Source organism: Cloeon dipterum, chromosome 1 (assembly GCF_949628265.1).
Source record: "Cloeon dipterum chromosome 1, ieCloDipt1.1, whole genome shotgun sequence".
In the NCBI taxonomy this organism is placed as follows: Eukaryota; Metazoa; Arthropoda; class Insecta; order Ephemeroptera; family Baetidae; genus Cloeon; species Cloeon dipterum.
Genome location: NC_088786.1, coordinates 20,317,375 through 20,333,564, shown reverse-complemented (window position 1 = coordinate 20,333,564; position 16,190 = coordinate 20,317,375). Strand labels below are relative to the sequence as shown.

Below are 16,190 nucleotides of genomic sequence, written 5' to 3'. Positions count from 1 at the left end.
CGAGAGCAATATGCTTTCATGCTTTGTTAACCTCTACTCAGAAGTTAGCAGGATCTGGTAATTCTGCTGCACGGCACTGGTGTGTAAGCCTTAATTAATCTCCAATTGTGCGTCAAGGGCTGATCTCGGCTTAACCCATGCTGTTGGTCGATATTGCATCGCGTAAAGGGCCTATTTCGCACAATCACGTTGTGCAGTGTATGCTGATTATCCTCCATTCATTCTTGACTTGATGATGCTTTCAACTTCACTCACTCGCTCACGCAGGATGAATTACAGCCGCTGTCAATATTTTGCCTCTCTTTGCCCGATCCGCTGGGGTGAGAATGCCCGGGGGTGGAATGCTTTATCTGATGTTACGTGCTCCCCGACAAGTCTGAATTTGTAAAGAAGTAAAACCGCAATGGGACGAGGGGGGGAACAGCAATTATAGCGAGTAAAAGAAAAGATTACCCAATTCAAATTCTTTTTGTGAGTTTAACTTTTTTTGTGGCGTGTTCGCAGGTAAGGAAGAAAGCTCAAAAGGAGGGAAAATTTCATCTCGACGGCCGGCGCACAACATCTTGGCCCGCGGCAAGTAAAAGCGAAGTGTGCGGGAGAGGAAATAAAAATTCCAAACGTCTCTCTCGATGCGCACATAGAGGGAGAAAAAGAGAGACTTCGTCTTCTGAATTATTTTTTGCGGAAAGTTGGAGCTCCCCGAGGACGGCGTTAATGTCGGGAACACTGTGTGGCACCCAGAGGATTTTTATTATTATAACTTATTGTGGCTGCCTTTGGTCGGCAGTATTTCAATGCTCAGACCGCAGCCAAATCCCCCTGGCTGCGTGTTTGCTCAAGTGAGATTTCCCTGGAAAGGGCGCGCACTGAGCAGCGAAAGAAATTAATTTCCACTTGCAGCCGCGAACGAGAGCTGAATCGCGACGCGAAACATCAGTTGGGAATTGAGGTAGATGCGCTCTGGGAGAGGGACGATTCTTCGTTCAAAAGGCGGAAAAAGGAACGCTTTCTGGATAATAAAACACGATGCCGACCATTCGGGGAAATAAATAGTATTTATTGTTTGTTAAAAACATATAAGCAGAGAACATTCTGATTCTTGGAGAGTTTGCCATTCGGTGCGAGCCGATTGGCCGGGCACAATAATGCCCAATAAATAATCCCAGGGGTTCGCACGGGCCGAGATGCACTAGACGTCATGAGAGACCGATCACCGTTCTCATCAACTGATTCTCTCAGCCCTTGCGAAACGCCCATTGTGTGTGTATTAGAAGGTGTGTAGAATGGAGGAGACCCTGCACCGCTGGGGGATGAAACAAGTCACGTGGCTGATGGCGGGGGTGGCAGTCGACGTGGAGCTCCGGCAGGTCAGCCGCGCAGGTTGTATCCTGGAACAGGCATATTTGGACTTTCACTCTTTTTTCCGTGCCGAGAGGCATGAAATATTGCCCTTTTTATTGCATTACGCTATACGCCTGCCGCTGTCACACAAATCTAATTTTTTGTCCCTCTCATAATGCTCAAAGCTCACCAGAGAATTCAAAAAGCGCAACAAACGCGCGCCAGAGATGAAGCAAGTTGTGAATTATTAATTAGTGATTTTACATGGTGTTAAAGTGGATGTGTAATGCAGAATTCTAAAAAAAATATTTTTACCTCTTCCTTAAATACTTGGGAAAGAGCTAAAACTTTCCCAGGTTGCCGATTAAATTTCAGAGAAAATCGGCAACAAAATTTGCATGCTAATCAAGCGGTGAGCTCAGTTCCCTTATTGAAAAGCACGATTTATTTGCCAGAAGGTTAATTTGCCTAATAATTCGCGACGAGAGGAATCGAAATCAAGCAAAAAAATCGTTGATAAATCATTTAATTTTTCGAGGATATTTGCTAATTCTGAAATTTAACTCTGTCTCGGTCACAATTCAAGCTAACAAATTGATAGTTGTAGTTAATAATTGTTAGGTCGTATCAATCCACTTTGAAGCCCGCTATCTTTATTATTAAAATGCATGCACAAACTCCAGATTGGATTTGGCCAATTTGCTGTGTGCAATTTAAAAGTCCTCTATGATAAACAAGGGCGGCTGATTTAATTTTGAATATTGCATCAGCGTCGAGTGGATGGGCGCAAAAGCAATCACCGCGCTCTTGTCTGCGCTGCGCGAGAGCACAATGGGCCGTTCTCCCAATTTCCGATTTGCATCTCGTGCGGAAACTCAAAGGAAAACGTAAACGCTCGTACTGAAGTGGTGCGAGATGTGATTGCTCGCGGTGGCCTTTTTCCAATATCGTCTCGGTAGAGCTAATCAGTGTCACACTGAAATTAAATTCGTTTTCTATATTGCAGCCAGAACATTGCTCCACCTTCAAAAACAACCCGAAAAAAGCTTCTTCTAACGACAATCATAGATCTTAATTTTTAAATAGTTCTTGGGTCTCATTATTACTTGAGCAAGATTTTAATTCTATTTGGAATTAATTAGTCAATTTGTGACTCTCATCAGGTAAATTTTTTTCCTCAGATTATTTTAGGAAGTTTGTAAAAATTACAGTTAACTCTTTTTGGCGCGCGTTGTAGAACAGCAGAGTAAACATTTTAAACAGATCCATTTTCAACAGAGTATTTTGGTGGGCGTTCTGTGCAAACAACAGAGCTTGTTGCATATTTATTATTCAAACCAATTGCAAACGGAGGCAGAGCCAGAAATTTGGAACTCAACTCGGCGTGCAGGGTCGAGCAGGGAAATAAACTGCTGGGCTGCTCGGCTTGCTCATTTTGCAGCATATCGCGTTGGAAAACACGCCATCGAGTGTTTGTTCCTTATTCTGGCCGCGTCGCCTGCCCGCCGCCTTTCGGATTTTAAAGGGCCGCGCTTTGCGAGTGCACTCGCTGGCTCCTCCAGCAGAATAAATAATGAAATTACACTCGCACACTCTCTTCTCTGGCTCTTTTCTGCAAACCAATCAATGCGCCGCGGGATATTTTCTTTTTTTTAAAATTGGATTTGTGCCCAACAGCATTTTCGAATTTACATAAAGCTGCCGGACGACAAAGATACGATGAGAGAGACATGAGCCAGCACACAGAGATTTTTATCGGCCCCAGAGTCAATAACCCACACCCGGCCAGCCGCGTAGTGCGAACGGCGCGATTATGCGGAATTTACACCACTGGATAAAACGCGTGTTTGATTTTTTTTCGCGTGTGCAGCGGTAAAATTCAAGTCGCTTTTATAAAATTATAGTACGCCACTAGTGGTAGTTCATTTGAGCCAAGTATACCGTTGAGATGTACTTAAAACTGGAGTAATTTTTCTGCTGAGCTAGTAAATTCGTAAATAGAATTGCAGCAGACAAACCTTTTAAAAAGAAATACGTGTGCATTTAAACTTATCTAGTGATTTATACTTTCATTTCTGAAAATGCCAATCGATTCTTGAGGGTGAATTAAGTTAGGCAGCTGAATTACTCGACTGAAAATTCGACACAGCAGGCCAATAATCGGTGGAAACTTAGAAACCATTAATTTTGGAATGAAACTGGTAAAAATAGTGCCACAAGAACGCCGCCGACCAATCAGAGAATGGAGCGGTTCTCTGATCGGCTCTTTGATGTAGAGCTTGACTAAGATCGAGACAGCAGCGCCACAGTTACAGCCAGAGCAAGTGAACTAAACAACAATTTAAGCTGCTGCTTGTTGCTTCCGCTGGCTATCGCTCTGGCGCTGCTGTCTCGATCTTAGAGCCAATCAGGCTCAGGTCAAAAACCACTTAATTGACGTTTTCCGCTGATTTTCGGGCGATTCTTCTGCATGACCTTATTTTACCCTCAGGAATCGATCGGCAATGTTAAAAATGACTAAAATTTAAAATTTTTTGATTAAGAAAATGTAAAAAGGAAATTTACTGACCTGGCACAACCCTGACCGGGGGCAAATGAGCGAATCCTCCGTAGTAGGCAGAGACATCGGCAGGCAGGCGCTGCTGTTGGAAGTGGTGTTGGTAAAGGAGCCTCCAGATCTGTTCAGGGGTCGCTCCTCCCGCGGCCTGCTGCTGCTGCTCTTGTTGCTGCCCGCTGACCTCGTACTTGGAGGTCGAGTTGCCGCAATCGACCCTGTAGGGATAGTCGCACACGCCCAGTTCCTGCAATCACAAGCACACGGGCGAAATTCAATTAGAGAAGTAATGTCGGCTCCGTAAAATGAACTAATTTTCTGAGGGCGTAAGGTGAGAAGCGAACGTCTAGGCCAAACAATGCGCCAAATGAAGTTCCCCCGAAGAAAACAATCCTCCGTTGTCTTTCCAGTCTGCCGCTGCGACTAATTCAAGGCGGGCTGCGCGAATTGCACAAATTCCTGCCCGCCAACCCGGCTAGCACGTATTGTGCCTCGAAAGAGAGTGGATCGACATTCGCGAGCGTCGTCGCTCCATTGTGTGGCAAAGAGGATTCCCGCCGTTCCGGAGAATTGGGTCAAAATTCCCTTTCCCCGCCGCATAAAGTACGTCGCCTGCCATGCTTGAAATACTAAATACTCGCGGTGTTCCGCAGAAGAGAAAGAAATGAGAGCAAAGCACTTTTCTCTTTGTTCTTAATTCTAAATCAAGTGGTCTTTTAGTGAGAAAAGGCAGTCATTTCGAAAACAATAAAACCAGTTTTAATTGGAAATCAATATTTTCCACACACTGGTTAAACCTTACGGGAGGGAAGCCAAAAGAACATTAAATATCAATCAAGAGGCTCTCGCGTCCGACTGCCGGTCGCGCGGCATTGGCGTCGTATGAATATTTATGGGCGCGGCCGAGTTTTATTACTAGTGTCCCTTGCCAATCATTTATCACGGAGGATGCAGCAGCCGTGGCAGAGGCAAAAAGCCGATTTTGAATCAACTGCTGCCGCATTGTGCTTTTTGTCTGCCGCTTTTCGCAGGGTATTTAATTTGAATGCTCCGCCGTCGTCGCCGGCTCGTCGTCATTCCATATGTCACTGCTGCCACAATGCAAATCTGTCGCAATAAAACAACGATAACGCGCGCTCGCAACATCCGGCGGTGCTCGCGGCTTATTTCGAGCGAAAAACAAGCGAGAGTGCAGAAAAAACAATGGCTCTGCGAAAACTGTTTGATGGGACGCAGCATCCAATCGAGGCGCGGCCTGCAGCGTGTCTCACGCCCCGGAGTGATTAAAAAAATAGAGAGTTCAAATGGTACTTTTCCGTGAGGCGTTCTCTGGCATTTATTTTTGGCACAGTTTAACAGCCAATTTTAATTTTCTATTCGTGCTAGGCTCACTAAAATGCAATCATTTAAAGTGGATCGATACCGGGCGACAATTGAAAATTATCGGAATTGTGGGATACAATAAGCAGAGTTGATCGATAGGCAATTTGTTACAAAAACTGCAACACACAGTCAAATAAGAACCTCTTGCTACAGCTAAAATTCGAATTTTCAATTTTTCTCCAAAATTTACAGCGTTGACTTTCGATTCCTTTCTTCTAGATCTGTCTAACAGCGTATGAAGCCTTTTAGAGAAACTCTTTGTTTGTGAAATAAAATAAGATTTCAAGTATAGGAAGACACTCTTCACCGCTCAAAAAGCATACTAACTTTGCAGCACTTTTCTAAAAAAAAATTACGGTCAATTTTGGCTTCAACTGAATCCTTATACAGTTTATGCCTTGACAACAAGGATTTTTCAGGGTTTGGTAGTATTAACTTTCTTAATTAAATTGAAATCGTAATGTAATGGCTATCCACACAAATGTATCGGTGATAAATGCCAATTTTTATTGTGAATGAGGTTGAAGCCACTTTAAATTAGAGATAATGTCCAACAGAAGCATAATTATATGGACGTTCTCATAAGTCAAATCTTAATCATGTCAATTTATTTTCAATGGTATTTAAAAGGAGAGATTCCGTTCCACTTCTCTGTCCGAGTTGGGGTCGCAGAAAATGTAGCGACACTTTATCTCTTTTATATGGGATAGCGGTGCAGAAGGTTTAGAACACCATTCAATACCTAGTCACTAATTGAGACAATCTATAAAAGTCACACTCAAAAGGGATCTGCCTCAGTGTCGCGTTTACGAGCGCGATTAATTCGGAAAAGAGACAGACGCGCATCATCCGAGAGCTGAAACCCGTTCTGCCTTTTTGTCACCGAGCGAGCGCGGCTCAAAAGTGAAAGAAGAAGCATCGGTGGTCATTAGGGCGGAAAGATAAGCTAACAAATTATTGCGCCACGGCTAATAAAAAGCCGACCAGCCGAGTGTGCAATTACCTGCGAACGGGAACTGTACTTATTGTCGCATAACCTCAAGTGCGCTGACAAAGTTGGCGGCGGCAATTAGCCCCGCGAACCAACGAGGTGAGCCTGCATTCAACGAGCATGCCTATTTGCGCGGCTTGTTGAGCCACGGCGCTTTTTCCAGGCCGAGTTTCTGCTTGCTTCCGCACTTGTACTCTGAATGGTAAGCACCCTGGTGGCAACCATATTTACGATCGAAAGTTTAGACAAATTTTCAGTTCATAACACGGTTTGACATAAATCAGTGTTTACGATTTTTTGTTTTATAAATAACGAGCGTCCCTGTGCAATAAATAACAATTAAGCCACGGCATTTCAGCATCGATCAGCTAAGCCTCGTATGCACGGTCAGTATAGTTAATATAAATGTTTTCTTTCCTCTTGTTTATTTATTTTATAAGTGTAAGTACTCATGGTCCAAAAATAGGATTGAGAAGGGCAACAATTTAAATTAAATGGAGTTTAATTTAAATTGAAAATTTAATTACGGCTTGATCGGCAGCCAAGTCGAGTTTCCAAAGATTAGTTTTAATAACTGACCGACTTTATATATAAAATAAGCCGTTTTCTTGCGCTGAACAAATCATTTTAATTTCCCTCGCGTGCTTCGCGAACTGCGCCAAATCTGCTCATCATTTCATAAATATTAATGAGGAAGGCGCAAGAACAAGTAAGCCCAGCAAGCATCAAATGATTAATAACGCGCGTTGTCTTGCGAGCACAGAGCACACACACACACTCAAAGGGAATACTCAATTAATTACTGTGTGGCAAACAGGCACCCCGCCCGGCCAAAGCCTCTGCAAACAGAGCTCGCGCCGCGCGCGCACTGACATATCATCCCAGTGCATTTTCGTGCGTATCGTGCTCCTCGCGGGCAAGCAGCTGAATTTGAATTTAAATTGCCCTGCATACACGCGAAAAGACAAATAAGGCATATTTGTTATTTGCCAGTGCCTCCGCTCGGGCTCTTTTTGAAACGTGCCTTGATTCGCGAATGATGTTGTCTGCGACCCTTTCTTTATATGCAACAAGACGCTTTAGTTTTGGCCTTGTTCAGTCAGTGAACTAAATTCGCTGCGCTGGCAAAATGGACCCAACTCGCCATGTGTCATGCGAGCAAAAAATATATAACTGTACATTTTTGTATTTGCAAAATTGAATAACAAAAAATGGCAAAAGTCGTATTTGAGAAATGCAAATCTACCCGCAAATTGATTTTTTAAATTTGAATAGGATCCACTAACGTAAATATTAATTATTAATAAAATTGATTTTACAATGGCTGATCTCATAGGCGATAAACAAGGTATGGGCTGACCAAAATATATCGAAAAATTTGATAAAAGCAAAATAATATCAGCAGTGCTTAACCTCCAAGACAAAATTCACATCCACAGTGTTAGCTACAGAGAATTTTGAATCAGCGGTCGATGGAAAGAAAATTCTAGATAGAACTGGAAATTTTTCTGATTTTTGGTACACCATGTTGTGGAATAATTAAAAAAAAATGCGATGAACGAAAATCGATTTAGAACTGGTTGGAATGGACAAAGCCTCACCTGTAAACCTATAGCAATGAAAATATTCCTATCCACGTGTTAACCCACCGCGTGGGCGATTTGACAACTAGATTTAAAGCAAAATTAATTAAAGCAAATTGTTTGCATTATGCTTTTTATGACCAGGAAGAATTCTTCATCAGTATAGTTTTGCTGAATTTGTATGCTTGTGTGAATTTGTGTGCGTTTAGATGTATTTAAACTGTCCAAACCTGCAAAAAACCAAGCTTATCTAATAAAAACAAGCAAATAAAAAATAATAAACTTCAAAAATAAGATTTTAGCTTTACCATGCAGTCCTTAGGTGATATATTTCGTTTGCCAGGTTTCTGATAAGGCTTTTTTGGGATTAGCAATGCTTTTGGCATTAATTGCTAAGACTGTATGTTCAGTTCTTGGTCTAATATCACATTTTTTGCATTATTTCAATATTTTCCGTGTAATTCGATACAACAATTTCAAATTCCACTAGACATTCCACTAAATTTTACGTTTTAATATCTACACCGGTGAGGAATCCATTTTCTAATATGTCCCATTCGAATTTTAGCTTAATTTCAATCATCTTTGACTCATGTCTTTAGAAAGGTTTGCCAAATAACAGGAGTTAAAATGATTTTAGTTAAAAAATTACCTCATTGTAGTTAAGCGTCTCAGGGCACTGGAACCTGTAGGGAGCGCCGTGCGAGCAGATGATGAAAACGTCGCAGCTTTTGGAGCTGCGGTACTTGGAGAAGGCTTCCGTGCATCCCGCACCAATGTCCTCCTTCAGCTGCTCCTCAGAAACTGGTCCAGATCCCGAGCCTCCAGCCTCCTCCGCTTCTTGAGCCACATCCGTGCTTTCAACAGCGGGCGATTCCGTCGTGGCCGCACCTGTAACGAAGGACACAAGGTCAAAATCGGCTTTTCAAACTGCTGTCACGAATTCCATTCAGCCACGCGTGCGTTTTATGCGGCGCTAACACAACCAACCGGCTGGTCCAGCACAGCATATTTCAATATGCACACTGCGGCGGAACACGCACAAAGGAATATCCTATCGGAATTCAACAACAAAGCGCCCTCGCCGCTCTGCACTGGCCAAAATCAATTCCGGCCCGTTTCAAATATCTTTGAGAGTTGAGCTCTTTCCAATACTAGCGTCTATGTGAGTGTGTGTGTCAATTGATTTACGCCCGCTCCGCACTAAACACTCTCGCTCCCGTGCCGTTTCTTTTGCTTCCACACGTGCTCTGCGCACAAACAACTTGTGTTCGGAATTCAATTTCCTGCACTCTCCGCGCCTCGTTTTGTACATGGGAATATGGGAATTGGATTTAAATTTCAGCAGCACGTGAAACGACGCATCGCTTTGAACAAGAACTGCCTTTAAACCGATGTTTTTTTAAGAGAAAATGGAATTTGGTTAGCAAAAAATTTTGTTGCTCGATTTTCTGAGGTGAAATCGTCTGTGAGGGTTTTTGTACGCCGTTTTTCAGGCAGCGAGCGCACTCATTAAAATATCAGTGAGAATGGCACACGGATGGGAACTTTTTTGTTTTCCACTCCACAAGTTTTTCCTTTGTCATAACTCGGCTAATTCTCAATTAGAATTTCGCCCCATTATCCTTATTCCGTGCTGATGAACAGAGGGAGCGTCAGCTGCATTATCATCACTTGAGGGTAAACAGTGGGGCTGCTCCCCCTTTGCACTACCCTTTGCTTCCGCTGCCGTAATAAATTTGCTCTTGCTGAAATCTCACTCGGCGCAGGATAAAGTTTGGCTTTATTACACCTTCAAAGCGGCTCCGACAGCCGCCTCTTGTCAATATGCAGCAGTAATTTCATCAAAACTCTGAGCGATACTTAATTTGCTTTTAGACTGGCTCCGCTCTGTGTGCTTGTATCAGTCGGGAAATCGACGCGATAGCAGGGCAGATTCACGGGAAACTTTTCGGGGAGCAGTGTTTCTGCGGCAGACTCTTTGAGGGCTTCTCCGCCCTCGAATGAGAACGCCAACTTTTGGGCCAAAAACCTGATTAGCGAACTTGGCCCGATCTAATGCTTGTTAATACTTGATGGTTGGAATTCGAAGCAGGCGTCTGCTGCCGCCTTGTAAGGTGGCAAACTCGGGACAACAAATAATTGGGATAATTGGCTTTTATAAAATGTTTCATCTCGTCCTCTCCATACAGGACAAAATCTTCAACTTTGGAGAGTTTGGCGAATAATATACTATAGAAATGGATTGAATCTGGCCAATAGAGAAGGCTCTATACAAACAAAACCTCATCCCACTGTGATTTCAGATTCAGACCTGTCACTGTGCATTCCGAACGTACAAAGATTTCACCTGATGAGCTGAAAACCATAATTGGTTCAGCCAATTGCGGTCAAAAGGTCAGAAAAGATTTTTGTTCAAATCCAAAATATACCGGACTCGATTGAAAATCGAAATGGCAAAGGCCAAAAATGGAATATGAACGGTGGTGCCATCTGTAGAAGGCCAAAAATTTGAGTTTCTTTGTCCATTTTCACACCATTCTTAGAGTTCGCAAATTTTAGGAAGGACACCATATACAAAATTGAAATGCTGAAAATCAGTGCAGACCAGGTGGCATTGAGCTATTCGATACGTTCCTCCCCGATTTAGAGCTTTCTAAATGAAAAGCGGAACTGTAAGTTGTAAGTACCTGCTTCAGCAGAGGCCTCAGTCGGGGTGGCAGGGAGTCCTCCTCTTGAGGAACAGTCCACGTTCTCTCTGAAGTCGCAGAAGGCACCTTGGTCGGAGAAGACGAGGTCGGCAGGACAGGCCTGCAGAGCCACGACGTCGTCCCAACAGTTGTAGAACTTGTCGCACTCGTCAGGGTGTGGGAACTGGCCTCGAGGCTGCTGGCAGTTCTTCAGCATCTCAGGATCGGCGGGTGGGACGGCGGCGGCGGTCGACTCGGTGGACACTGCGGCTACGGCCTCCGACTCGGTGGCCTCGGTCGTGGTGTGCGGGGCCTCGGACGAGGGCGGCACCTCGGTGATGGGCACCTGCGTCCACATGAAGCCGGGCTCGGCGGGAGGCAACGTGGCTCGTTCCGTCGTTCCGTCGTTCTGCTTGACCGCGTACTTGGGCGGCCGGTTCACTGCCACCTGCCACTGCCGCTGAACCTCCTTCGGAAGGCCCGAACTCGCACCTGCGGCTGCAATTAAATTCAAATTATTATACACTTTATAGGGAGTGCAGGTGATTCTCGATTACAAGGGGAAGTTTTGATGGCTTGCAAAACTAATTGAGTGAAAATTTGGGACATTAAAAGTTTTGTAATTAATACTTCATTTTTATTAATTTTCTAACTAGTCACTGCAGAGGAGACTTACGCATCTAATGAGTTTTTGTCATCCTAAAATTAGAAGAGAGCCTTTTTCTTTCTGCCACATGTTTATGAGACACGCTTGTCACGGGTTTCACAATTAAATTTATAAAAAAGTGAGTGAAAATCAGATAATTATTTTCTACTATTTCATCGACTGTATAGAGTAAGAAAGATCTAACTCTGTAGCTAAAAATAAAAAAATAAAAACAGCAGAAAACGTTGATATCCTTTTTTATCTTGTATGGCATACACTTTTATGGTTTTTATAAAAAAATTCGTTTTAAAATATTTATTGCATATGCATGTATCTGAATGAAAGTAGAGGATAGACAATTTCCATCAGCTAAAGCACTTCAAACGTTATGAATGAAACGCGTTAGAAAGACTGCCTCTTGATTGCGTTTATATTTGAAAAGGCTGTTGGCGCGAGTGCATTGGCGGTGGATTTTCCAGTGGCAGTTGCAGCAGAGGGCAAAAGAAATTTATTCCGGCGATGATTATGGTAATACCGAAAGGAGGAGCGAGTAATAAATCTTGGTGATCTATTATTTGACTTTTATATATCTGGAGCGACCGAGCGAGCAAGCGAGAGCACTTGAGCATTCTGATATTATTCCCTCTCTTTTCCTTCGTTCGTTTGATATTCAACTCAAGATCGCAAGCAGTCGGCGGCCGGCCCGATTTTTCTTCCATTCCGTCCGCTTCTCCTTTACATATACGTTACTCTCGCGCACCCACTACTTTTCCCCGTCCCTGATATGCCCTGTCGGGGCTAATAGGCTTTCTTGTGTTCGCTGAAAGGAAAACTTTCTTTGGCCCGCACCCTCGGCATATTTGCCTCACACGTGCACCCGCGTGTTAGTTCGGCCACCTCGGAGGGCGTGAAAAATGTTGCTCATATAAATCTGTTTAATTTCCAGGGTTTAATTGGATTCGCTCGCTTCTGAGGGTCGTGTACCCGAGAGACCCCGCACTGGCCGCGGTCAAAGCCAAGCGAAATCCTCCGGGGGTTCCTTTTGTTTCGGGAAAGTTTGCCTAAGCACTTTGCCTTTCTCCTCGCGGCCCCGGCGTGTCGCTCTTAATATTTGAATTCCGCCAAGTTCTGACGGAACAGAGATTGTTTGACATTGAGAGAGTTTCTTTCGAGTAATGAAACATGTTCTGGCACATCCCTGCGAAATAAAATTAGCCGCTATGTAACCGCCCGCGTGCGCACGCAGAATGGCTAAAATTTGGCAAACAATCTTCTTCAAGGCGAGTGCCGTAAAAGAAAATTAGCGGTTAGCCAGAATGCGTCTGCTGCGAAATAAAATTAAGTCGGAAGGGATGCAGGCGCGGGAGAGGTGAAAGCAATAAAAAGTAAGTCGCGCCTCTCAATTCCAACACTCGGTCTTCGGGGGAGCATTTCGAGACGGAAAAGTGCTCGAGGGCCATGATTGAGTTGTTTCTGAGACCTCGAGCGTTCTCCGCGCCGCTTTTAACGCTCAAATGAGTTCCTTCTTTTCATCCCTTTGTATACTGTATGCAAACTCCGCCAACGTACGGGGTTTCTCTTTTCCGCCTTTGGTTTTTACTTGCACGACTGATTTATTGATTCAGGATGAAAAGGGCACAAAGACTTCTGTTCAAGCCGCAAAAGCCGCGCTCAAAGATAGCGCCAGTGCATGAGATTTCGCCAACGTGTTGAGCGGCCGTTAATTAGGTTTTGCTGCCCTCCACCTTTCTGCCCGCGAGAGAGAGCACGTCAAGATAATTATAAACGCGAGGCGTGAACAATTAAACGCGTGCATGCATTTTTAAAAACGAGCATTAGCAGAAATGCACCGTTAAGTGCACGTTTGCAAATCAACCCTCTCTCTGCACTCGACTAGAGGTCGCGTTGGTGCACAATTAATTAGAATGCATAAGCAAAAGTGTGCCAAGCGCGAGCTGCCGCCGTCGTTTTTGCATAATTAAATGTGCTGAAATGTACGAGATGCGCGCACAAAGGGAATGCACACCCCCCGTCGCTTGCAAAGTTACTCGAGTTTGAAACGCTTGACAGAGCTTCAGTTTACCCCAGGCCGCTCTGACACGTTCAGAAGATCGTTCTATTTCGCACAAATGCAAAGTTCACATTAATATTCTCCATAGCAAAGCGCAACATTCTCCTCATTTTCCAAGAGTACGGTGGATATTGATGAAATTAGAGCTGTGGGTGCTCAATATTATTAACAATATATAAGCGCCTACTTTCATGGCCTGTGGTGAGGAAGAGATGTAAGGAAGGCAACAAGTTTACCGTCGTTGCTGACGGATCAAGTTTATTAACTCAAATTATCACAGCCCCTCAAGTACGGTACGAAAACTGCTTGATCGTCAAAAGTTTATTGCCTTTTGAAATTCAATGCATTAAAGTGGATTGAAAATTAAATAGAAATGTTGGCAACAATAACCAGTTGATCGAATTTGCTCTAAAGTGTTACAGACAAATTTCTAATTTTGTCATTTTTATTAGAAAAATTTGCAGCGTTTGACCAGATTTTCTTTATATATTTTCTAAAAATATTTACATTCAATCTGGCCTTAATTGAACCCTTGGGCGTTAGTTTATACATAGGCAACATGGATTTTCCTGTATCATTCCTCTTTAATCTTCATAGAGATTTGAAAAGCAATTTCATTATTGCACAGTACTGAAAAGGCAAGAGAACAAGTTTTAATTTAAAAGAGAGCACTCACTCTACTCTCGTCGAGACCATTTCCATGATTTGACGCCAAACGCGAATAATAACAGGTGCAGCTCACGCACGCATCTGAGCGATTTTAAGGTCAATGTCACTGCCGCGACTCGCGCGCGCGATTACATTTGCGTTTATAAAAGTACATTGGCTGATGATGTAGCTGCCTCCTCGCAATGATCATAATCGGAGCGTTTAAAATACCTCGGGGAGTGAGTTGCAGCCCACACGGAGGAACGAGTTTTTGATTTCATAATTTTCTTGATTTCCCGTCATAAAAAGGCGGCGCCAGTTTTCATGTAAGCTCCTCTTTGGTGAAGTAGAAAATTTACTTGACTTAAATCTCTTCGTGGAAGTATGATATTAAAATTGAATTTTAGACACGACAGCTTTGCTTTAAGAAGATTTAATTCATTACCTAAAAATCACCTGACACTTTGCTCGGTGGGTGTTGCAAATTTTTAATGGTTATATATTTTTGCACTTTCTCATACATAATTATTTGTGATTTTTCCAGACATCTTTACGAGTCATTTAAAGGAAATTATATTTTTTAATTTACTTTTTAAGGAGCAAAAGTTACAAATAGAAAATTTTGTGATTGAAAAATCTGCCACGCATTTCGCATTTAGTTTCACGTGACTAAAATGCGTGATCGCTTGGTCACACCTCTTCTCGAGTGTAGCTGTATTTGCTCGTGGAATTGAAAAAGTCGAATAGCGTGGCGTAGCTAATGCGAAAATTATGCAAAAGAGGCCGAAAAACGCGCCCGGCTGTCATTAAAGTCCACGCACTTGCGGTAACGGCACAGGGTATAATAATGACACACTGATTGCATAACTGGAGTTGGCGCTGGTGAGAGATGTCACCGCCCAACCTTAAACCTGACATTATTGCGCGAGAGAAGAGCCAATTTCGCGGTCATCTGCATATTTATAAGCGCGTCGCGCGTACACACAATGTGATCTGACGACGTCGGAACCAGCAATCTGCCGCGTGATTGCAGGCAATTATTTACTACTTGCTCTAATTTGTGTCTCTCGGCCCGTTTTGGCCACGGATTAATATCTACGTGCATGCAGTCCCGAAATGAGTGTCTTCCTCTGATTAGTGTTTTTAAACGCGCATTTGGCGGCGAATTACACAAAAGGCCGACGGCTTAATGTGCTGAAAGGTCGACGCACCACACTTGTTTTCATTTAATTTTTCCTCAAAATTTACATCAATAATGCCATGCAATTTACGAATGAATCAATGACTGTGATTAGAAGATCCCCTTGAGTGTTTTATACATATGCAATAAAAATCTAAAATTCACAATGCAAAATTCCACAATATCTTCAACGTTTATTTATTTTATTAAAAGCAAGGGTTACTACAGGAAAATCTAAATTATATATTTACTAGGAAGTTGTTAATTCTGTTTTTATGCTAGCGGGGATTTCTTTAAGTGGGTGCCACGATTCACTATAATTTGTAGAAAAAAAGGAAAAAAATTACGAACGGGGGATCGCCCCGATTGCGAAATTGCTTCGAGTGACCCATCCTCAAAGATCACAAATCAAACAAATTATTGAATTTATTAATCACACAATATTGCTCGTAATTTTCATCTCCAATTAATTAATTAATCAAATTAAAATAGTGTCAACAATCGTAAAATCAAATGATGCTTCGATTTTTATTCTACAACGTGTTTCTTTAAAATAAAATATTTTGAAAAAATATACGATTAAATTTTAATTAAAAATGAGCTCTCACCTTTTGCTTGTTGCCTGGTGACTGGTCTCCTGGCGGCCAGCGCCGGGGAGGCGGCCACTGCGGCCAGCAGCACGAGGCTAAGAACACTTGCGTGATGACTTCTCATTGTGTGTTGCGTCTTTTAGCGCGGCCAGTGGCAAGAATGCTCTTATATATGCGGAGAGGACCACCACTCCCTGCTGATACACATTTCATACACCTACCTTCCACTTCTTGCATTCGGCTCATCTTTCTCGCCCTTTCGTTCCCACCGCCGTCGCCGCCTTTGCCTCTTATTTTTCTCGTCAAGCGCCGATTCATTATTCGCGTTTACTGCCGTTTTGCGCGATTATTAATTCATCGACGTGGAGGTAATAGGCTCGTAATTTATGCACACGCTGCATGCAGCCGCGCGCTCTGAATTATGCGTGCAACGACCAGGAAAGCGCAGGCGAGCACATAAATTGCTCCTTTAATGCTTACTATAGCACTCGTATTACAGTTGTTGTTGTTATA

General features: G+C 43.1%; 2 protein-coding genes across 2 annotated transcripts in view; one reads left to right on the top strand and one right to left on the bottom strand.

Moving 5' to 3' along the window:
- Positions 1-16,190, top strand: part of LOC135936624 (uncharacterized) — a 101,286-nt gene that overhangs the window by 47,224 nt on the left and 37,872 nt on the right. The gene's annotated exons all lie outside the window — the stretch shown is intronic.
- Positions 1,037-15,839, bottom strand: LOC135936604 (chondroitin proteoglycan-2-like). Its single transcript, XM_065479487.1, has 5 exons — positions 15,696-15,839; positions 10,543-11,040; positions 8,505-8,743; positions 3,911-4,142; positions 1,037-1,388 (listed from the first exon to the last, which is right to left on the bottom strand). Exons 1-5 carry the CDS (start codon positions 15,799-15,801, stop codon positions 1,369-1,371), a joined length of 1,095 nt encoding a protein of 364 aa, XP_065335559.1. The 5' UTR covers positions 15,802-15,839; the 3' UTR covers positions 1,037-1,368.

Excerpts from the sequence above, each read along its gene's own strand:
- LOC135936604 (XM_065479487.1), bottom strand. The coding sequence starts at position 15,801 with ATGAGAAGTCATCACGCAAGTGTTCTTAGCCTCGTGCTGCTGGCCGCA. Across the intron at positions 8,744-10,542 it reads TGAGGCCTCTGCTGAAGCAG|GTGCGGCCACGACGGAATCG; the intron begins GTACTTACAACT and ends CCTTCGTTACAG. Across the intron at positions 1,389-3,910 it reads CCCGGTCAGGGTTGTGCCAG|GATACAACCTGCGCGGCTGA; the intron begins GTCAGTAAATTT and ends TGCCTGTTCCAG.